Here is an 8,232-nt window from a genome sequence, read left to right on the forward strand (position 1 = left end):
GGCTGTGGGGAGAATCTGAGTACCATTACGATTACGTGTGGAGGAAGATAAAGTTGTTCATAGGGCTCAGGATCTAGAAAATGATGGATTCCTACTATTACAATGTCTCAACCGATTATGTGTTTATGTTGATTTTAGATGGTTTTTGCCCTAACAAATTTTATAGAAGCTGGCTGAAAAGCTGAGTGTTTGACAGTCCGTAGCAGCTTTTGGTGGTCAGAAGCTGCCAGAAACCGAAACAAACAGGACCATTCTTTCTATGGCGGCAGCAGCAGCGGCACGGAGGGATCCAACAATCTCGCTACATCTGGCAGAAGAGATGCCTTGTAGAATTCCTCAACCACCTTACTGAATCCTGATTGCTTCTGACGTTGTTCGTTTATTGGATCCCATGGCGAACGATTCTTCCTTGTTCTTCGTGCAGAATTTTTTTTAAGGATTCACTGGATCAGAGCTTCTGAAGGGGCTATTGGTAGAACGATTTTTCTAGACAACTTCGCAAGAGACGGTTCTATGGTATCTTTGGGTAGTAATCCAGGCTTCACTGCCACAGCACAGCAGTTCCAACCATTGTCCGGATCCGAGGTCAGCAAAAAGAACAGCGCAATAATAAAGTTATAACCCCAAGTCTGCATGATATTTTCAGAAACTGGTGTCAGTAATTAACTTTGTCAGAAACTGGTGTCAGTAATTAACTTTGTCCTGTGAACAAGCCCAACAGACTTTTAATAATCATGTTTCCTTCTCAGTTGTGACTAGATTGTTGTCGGTGAATACTTTTGTCGAACCACACATGACAGCTGCGTGTCATTTTCATCGGGACAAAACACTAGAAATCAAGACGGAGACGAAATAAAACAACCCCACCAAAACTCACAACCCCAAACAGCAAACAAAAAAACTAAATAAACAAAAGAAAGAAAACAGTGGCCTAGCTAAGGGACTAGAAAAGACCAGCAAGACATCCCGGGTCATGGACTCAAGGGGAATAGTATGAAAGATATATACCCTGCATATGGCCAATTCGACAAATTGAATTCCTGATGAAGTTTTCAGCTCTCCAAAAGAACAGGTAATCGTATCTCTGCAATGTGAAGCATTTAATCTGTCACTTTCATCAGGTTCATGCAGCCACCTGCCACCTAGCTTGAATCTGCACCCGATTCTCAGAAAACTTCAGAATATCATTCACGCAATTGTCTTCTGAATTCTGATGCACCAGTGTCAATGATTGATGAATTATTCGAGTCCTCATCATGATCTGAAGAAGCGCTTTCTTCAGATGAGCTTTCTGTCATACCCAGTTTAGAGGACATGGACTTCAACGTCGCGCTTGCTCGTTTTCACCCTTCCGTGCCTTCCCGCGAGAACCTTCCTAAAATTGGCATGTGCAATGTAATTATGAAATGGATGGTTTCCCTACAAGTTGAGAAGTTTGTGTGTGCATGCAAAGTAATTGAACAAGGACAAAAATATTTTGACAAGGTATTTCCCTACTATGCATGCATATTGGGGCGAAAGAGGGTGTCCTTGAATATTTAAATATCTTAAGGATTTATTTTGTTCATGCTTCTACAAATTTGTGTTATGTCTAAGCAATAGACGCCTAGCCATCTCTTACATGTTTAGGCCCTGTTCCATTGTGTCTGGATCGAAGAAGATTAAATTTCTCTCTAGTCAAAATCGAATAGAAGGTGATTTGATCTCTTTCGATATAGACACAACCGAACAAACCTTTAAGGCATGTTCGGTTCTTTTAATTCCATATAGATTGCAGTGGATTGGAATGGATTGAGATAAATGTTGGCTTGATATAGATTTAAACTGACTCAATATTATCCAATCCACATGGATTAACGTTGAAACGAACAAACATTAAGACACGTTCGTTTTATACGTAATCCATGTGGATTGAACGGGATTGAGTGAGATTAAATCCCAAGCAAGTCAAAATTCTTCACAAATTTTCCAATCCCTTTTAATCCACATATGATATAGAAATAACCGAACAAGATATTAAATGGATTCTACGAGTTTAGGTGGGATGTGACACCTTTAATCGCGTCGTCTCCTAGCTCATCAGTGTAGTCATAATCCTTCTCGTAAGGCTAGGACTCCTCTGATGATGCTGTTAAACGAGACTTACAATCATGATACAGTGGAGCAAGCTGAATAGTATGTTATAAATTATAGAGTAAAAATAGTCTAGTGATACATAAAATCAATTTCCATCTTTTACCCTGTAAATTTGAGATTTACTTATATCTAAACTTAAGAAAGCGGTGGAATCTCAACTTTCAAACCAACTAGCCTACTCTATTGATTAGATTATAACCTCTAAAATAAAGAGATCCAAACGGGCCCTAAATAAAAATAATTTTAATATTCATATAAAACTTTCTAAGATTAGTTTAGGTTTGCACAAATTGAGTTATAGAAAATAATGAGTTTTCAAATTCCTAAAAGAAACACTATCACCTTTTAGTGATGTGACGTTTCTTTGTTAGTTGACTATGTGTCGTGGGTGTGTAAAGTTTTCAAAATACATTTAGTACAACGACCCTCATCAGCATGTCACTGCGTTGTTCCATACACATATCGCTGCTTTCTTGGTCTTAATAGTTTCTTTTTGAAGTTCGAAAAATCTTTTTCTTATGCTTCAAATCACTTCTTTATGTTCGTTATCCATGAATATCTCCCTAAAAGATTTCTATGAATTTTTCTAGCTTTTTGGGTATCTTGTCCCACTTTTTTATAAGCGTGTCAAACATTTTCTATGAGCTCCAAATACTTTCGTTGGATTTCTAATATATTAAAATATCTCTAAAAGTTTTCTCTAAATTTCTAGACTCTTTAGAATATATTTTGAACCTCAAACAATTATTTTGGAATTTTAGATCAAGTGCTTCATGTGTGACATTGAGGGATTCATCATTGGGTTATAAATTTTATTCTTCTCTCGATGTTGGATCTTTCATATCAAGTACAAATAAAGTACTTATTTACAACGCCAAAGATCTTTCTACTCATATCTTTTAAATGTAAACACATTCTCGTTTTCTAATAATTTATAGTTAGTACCATCATAATATGGAGTTTTTTCTACACGATTGATTGCCATATTTTTCACCGTGTGATGTTAACTGAAAACAACAACGGTGTCCTAGCTCCCATACCACTTGAAAGGACCTAGACGGCAAAAAGGAGGGTGAATAGCCTATAAAGAAATTCTGCACAACTAACAATAGTAACTAGAGTTAATAAAAATATAAGGAAGCGATTACTTGTTCTAGTTAAGTTATAGGTTATTTCTCTAAACAAATTAACATCTTATGAAAGATATGTATGAATATGACAATCTATACGTTAAATATGAGAAATGAATCAAACGATAGATGCACAATACGTAAAGGAACTCTAGCAATGGGGTCGACTCTAGACCTAGACGGGAGGGGTGACTGTCTTAGGCCTAAGCACCAAAGAGACCTCAAAATTTATTTTCTATAAAAATATAGTCACTAAAAAATTGCAATTTTAGATTTTTTTTCATAGATGTTGTACTTGAATAAATTAAAGGTGCAATCTCGAATTTTAAGTATAAAGATGAAGGTTTCAGTCGTAGTATTGAAATTGCAAAAGAAATTGCAGAAGAGATGGATGTAGAGCCCATGTTTCCTAGAAACCGTCAAGGTAAAAGAAAAACGCATTTCGATGAGCAAAATGATCGAGATGAGAAAGGAACACTATTAGCTATAGAGTTCTCTAGAGTTAATTTTTTTTATCATGGTTGATATAGCAATTACTTTATTGAATAGTCGATTTGAGCAATTGAAGGTATTTGAAAACCTATTTGGTTTTTTATTGAACTCAGAGAATCTAAAGTCTCTGGATGATCATGATCTACGGAAGCGTTGGACTACTTTTGTAGAAACTTTTTCTCATGATTACTTATTTGATGTTGATCGCAATGATTTTATTAGTGAATTACAAGTGTTGCAAGTAACTTTGCTGTAGGATTTGATGTTAGCACTTGAGATTCTTTAGTTTATTACAGTTATAAACTATTATCCAAATGTCTCTCCGCATACCGAATTTTATTGACCAATCTTGTGACCGTAGCCTCATCCAAAATAAGTTTCTCAAAGTTGAAGCTATTAAATTTTTTTTAAGGTGAACTATGTTGAAAAAAAGATTAAATTACTTAGCTACACATTCTATCGAGAAGGATATATTGGAAATATTGTTCTAAAAACTGTCCTCATAGATTTTTCTTCAAGAAATGCTCAACAAAGTTAATTATTTTAAAATACATTAGAGCTGTATGTAATCTAAAATTGTAATGCTGTTTTTCTTATGATTTTGAGTTGTTAGTTGGGTTGGTGTTTGTTCTAATTAATGTTGTTTTCAAGGAAGAGTGGTGATATGTGGATACCCTTGTTGTGCAGTTTTGGGGCTCGAATTCCATTCACAAGGCCACAGTTTAGTTCCTATTCTACTTATAATGGAAGTCTCGGTAATGCTTTGCTGTATTTCCAAAACGAAAAAGGGTGAGAACAGAACCAAGGAAATCATAGGATGGCAATAGCAGCAGCGAGACGCTAGTAGCTAGGTCCACCAACTGAACGCACAAACAGGACTGCAGGAGCGAGGCATGTGCAGTTGTTGCAAAAGATGATTTGGGCACACCACAGCATTACCAATAATAAGATCCAGATCATCCCTCATCTGTCTTAAAAATAGGATCGGTTGCAAATGCGTAGTACAACCGAAACAAAAGGAAATGGTAAGGCATATACCTTGCAAACCTCACAAACTGCCAATCAAATTAAATAAACGAAAGAATACAGCAAAATAAGAAACAGCCGTAATAAAGCTCTTCTTTACCGGTGACAAAACAACATAAATGTAGAAAACTTAACTCAAATAACAAGAACACTATGTTTGTTTGACACGAGCGCAAGAACAGCTGTGGATTCCACAGCACGCTGACATGGTTCTAGACCTTCCTGCATCAGATGTGAACCAAATTCACTCAAGAGTAGTTCACCTTCCGGCAGTTGTAGCGAATCTCGCCGTTGCTCCCGGTGAGCGGGCTGAGGCTGCCCATCCTCACCATGGCGTCCGCGAAGTCCCTCCTGAAGGCGTCGGTGTCGGCGGCGTACAACCTCACGAGGGCGTCCGCGACGCCGGGGCCGCCGGCGAACAGCTGCTGGTCCGAGTGCAGCACTCCCCGGTTCCGCAGCAGCGAGGCGAAGTAGGCGGCGTCGAACCGCGCGGGCGTGGGGTCGAGCGGCGCGAGGCTGTCGTCGCCGGTGCCGGCGGCCCGAGGGCACGCGGCCCGGAGCGAGGCGGCGAGGGAGCCGTCCAGGGTGGCGGTCTCGTTGTAGAGGCGGTCTCGGAAGTTGGTGCAGCGGGAGAACCCCAGCGTGTGCGCTCCCGAGAGCGCGACGAGGTCCTGCAGGGAGAGGCCGTGCGACGCGAAGTTGGAGGCCAGGCGGTCGATGCCGAAGGTCGGCGCCGGGATGCTGCTGTTCGCCGCCGCCTGGCTCGCCGTCCGCGCGTCCCGGCGGCCCAGCGGCACGTCGTACGACGGCCCTCCCAGCTGCACGTACGTATGCATGCATGCGCAACTAATTAGTTCAGTTAGTTAGTTATTATTAGCTGCACTAGCTCTCTGCCGTGTTTACGTTGCGTTGCGTGCATGGACGACGGGTAAAGGTTTTCGTGCGTGCGACAAGACGATAGATGGAGGCGAATGGATGAATCGAACGAACCGCGACGACGGAGTCGCGTGCCGCGATGGCGACGACGTCGGCGCAGGAGACCACGTTGCCCCTGCAGGCGGCGTTGACGGCGCCCTTAATGCGGTCGATCACGTCGAAGCCGCGGACGGAGTTGGCGTTCGGCGCGGCCATCGTCTCGCCGGTGAAGAAGGGCGTGTCGTCCAGCAGGATGGACCCGTCGCACCCCTGAACCAACAAGCACCAATGGAAACGCAGAAGAGATGGTGAGGCCGAACACACAGATGATATCGGAGAGAGAACCGAAGTCGAATTATGCACGCATGCATCTGCGTACGTACGTTGACGAAGCAGTCGTGGAAGTGCAGCCGCAGCAGCGACGCGCCCATGCGGGGCTCCGCGGCCACAGCCTCCTCCACGAGCCTCTTGATGGTGGGGAGCGCCGCCGGGCACGCCTTGTCGTAGAAGTGCGGGTCCAGCTGCGCGCTGCTGGTCGTGGCCAACAGAGCCAACGCGACGGCGACGCACGCCGCCGCAGCCATGAACGGGTGAGTCAATATTGAAACCACCATCGCTAGCTAGCTCAACTTCTTCTTCTGCACCACGTTAATCAGCTAACCAATTGAGCTATCAGACGACGGCTAGCTAATAAATCGTCACCGATCAAGCTGGCTTTGGCTCCAGTAGTGGATGCGATGCGAGAAAAGCACTGCTAGAAGCGATTTATATATTGGCTCATCGGCCATGGAGTTGACGCCTGTCCACTTGGTTCTTTCTAGCGCAGAAAGCGTTAAAAAGGTGAGATACAGAATTCAGTGGATGAACTGAGGAAATGCATGTGAATTTGACTACTGTATGGAATGCTCAGGATTTCCAGCTGTGGTGGGTAGGAAAAATGGAGACCGATGGATGAGGTGCTGTGTGGCTTTGTTGCTCAACGCTTTTTAGCTAACTGGTCAGATGATGACGACGACCATGATGATCCCCTAATGCATGACGATCGCCGGCAACTAATCGCGGGGAAGCTGCCTCGATTTGCTCAGCGGGCCGCAGGCTGCTTCGTGAGATGAAGGTGATCTAATTAAGGGGTGTTTGGTTTTTAGGGACTAATGTTTAGTCCCTAGATTTTATTCTATTTTAGTTCCAAAATTACCAAGTATAGAAACTAAAACTTTATTTTAGTTTCTATATTTAGCAATTTATACAATAAAAAAGGAATAAAATGAAGGGACTAAATATTAGTCCCTAGAAACCAAACGACCCCTTAACCTACCCGATACTAACTCAGCTGTGGGGCCAAGCTCACTGATCGCACTTGCTTCTCCGTTATTAAGCGGTTTTTATATGCACCCAGCAGGACAACGACAATGACATCACCACCACCAAAACTTTGTACAGTTGTACTACGCATACGCTGCTACTTGTACTATGCATCTCCTGTATTACTACTGCCAAGATAGTTTTGTTTACTTTCCCTTAGGAGTTCCGGAATTATCCGGCACATTTTGTTGGCTAAGAACTCCTTAATATTTAGAACTAGCTTATTATTAACGTTTGTTGGAGCGAAGGCCGAACTCGACCTTGATCGAGTTTTACCGGACTAGAATTAACCATTGTTTAGACGCAGGGCTCGCAACACCGGAAGACTTCCTCTGGAATCAACGGCGAAGCTTCCGCCCATACCGCACTACGGGAAGACGGGGGCTTGTCTGCCGCTGAGTCAAAGTCAACAGCATGCGACAACTCGGCACCCCCACAGCGTACGGAGTCGAGGTCCTGGTGAAGGCACCCCCAGCAGTGACAACTCGGCACCCCCACAGCGTACGGAGTCGAGGTCCCGGTGAAGGCACCCCCAGCAGCCACCGAGGGAGCGAAGGGTCTGTCACATGAGCAGAGACTTCGAACATCCGCGGGGCCTGATTCTACCAAGTTGGGGCATGGTCCCACTTGTAAGCCCCTTTGGGGTAGACTTCTAGGTGTGGTTGGATCAGTGTTCTTTACTAAACTGTAATGACCCCGTTGCAGAGAATAATCCGGGAATGTAGCAGGTAACCGAGGGCATAATGGTACTTGGGACCACCTACCCACCCGGTTACCTATAAATATCCCCATTCTGTACACGGATGGGAAACACATTACAAGACACTACAGTTCCCCACCTATTGTTTTGTCGTGCATCCGAGTCTTGTCAGCTTCCGAGTCTTTGGGCGCACCTGTCCACATGTCAGTGGAGCCCAACATTTGCCGCCCACTATTTGTGCTTTGAAGACCAACACCCATGGCTCCCATGAAAACCATCAGCAAGACAGGCCTCCCCATGGCTCTTGATACCAAGAAAGGAAAGGCTCCCCTTGCAGACAGCAACTTGCCCCTCGCAGTTGAAGACAATGCAATCGAGCAAACCAACAAACGCCCCCTTCATGACACACCCACCAGGCCACCACTAAGGCCACCTTCAACTCCGAAGACCTTCCCAACGATATACCACCAG

At 43.6% G+C, this 8,232-nt stretch overlaps 1 protein-coding gene and 1 pseudogene across 1 annotated transcript; both read right to left on the reverse strand.

Annotated features, from left to right (window-relative positions):
• Positions 1-257: 257 nt before the first annotated feature.
• On the reverse strand, positions 258-4,725 carry LOC103640323 (putative tRNA pseudouridine synthase; annotated as a pseudogene).
• A 68-nt stretch (positions 4,726-4,793) lies between these two features.
• Positions 4,794-6,438, reverse strand: LOC100281052 (uncharacterized). The gene is made up of 3 exons (NM_001153971.2): positions 6,083-6,438; positions 5,775-5,969; positions 4,794-5,602 (listed from the first exon to the last, which is right to left on the reverse strand). The coding sequence occupies exons 1-3, from the start codon at positions 6,311-6,313 to the stop codon at positions 5,033-5,035; spliced, it is 996 nt and encodes a 331-aa protein (NP_001147443.1). The 5' UTR covers positions 6,314-6,438; the 3' UTR covers positions 4,794-5,032.
• Positions 6,439-8,232: the final 1,794 nt, after the last annotated feature.

The sequence above is a fragment of the Zea mays genome, chromosome 9 (assembly GCF_902167145.1).
Source record: "Zea mays cultivar B73 chromosome 9, Zm-B73-REFERENCE-NAM-5.0, whole genome shotgun sequence".
Taxonomy (NCBI): domain Eukaryota; kingdom Viridiplantae; phylum Streptophyta; class Magnoliopsida; order Poales; family Poaceae; genus Zea; species Zea mays.

Coding starts and splice junctions, on each gene's coding strand:
- LOC100281052 (NM_001153971.2), bottom strand. CDS start 6,313: ATGGTGGTTTCAATATTGACTCACCCGTTCATGGCTGCGGCGGCGTGC. Junction 5,970..6,082: donor TCCACGACTGCTTCGTCAAC/GTACGTACGCAG, acceptor TTGTTGGTTCAG/GGGTGCGACGGGTCCATCCT. Junction 5,603..5,774: donor CACGCGACTCCGTCGTCGCG/GTTCGTTCGATT, acceptor ACGTACGTGCAG/CTGGGAGGGCCGTCGTACGA.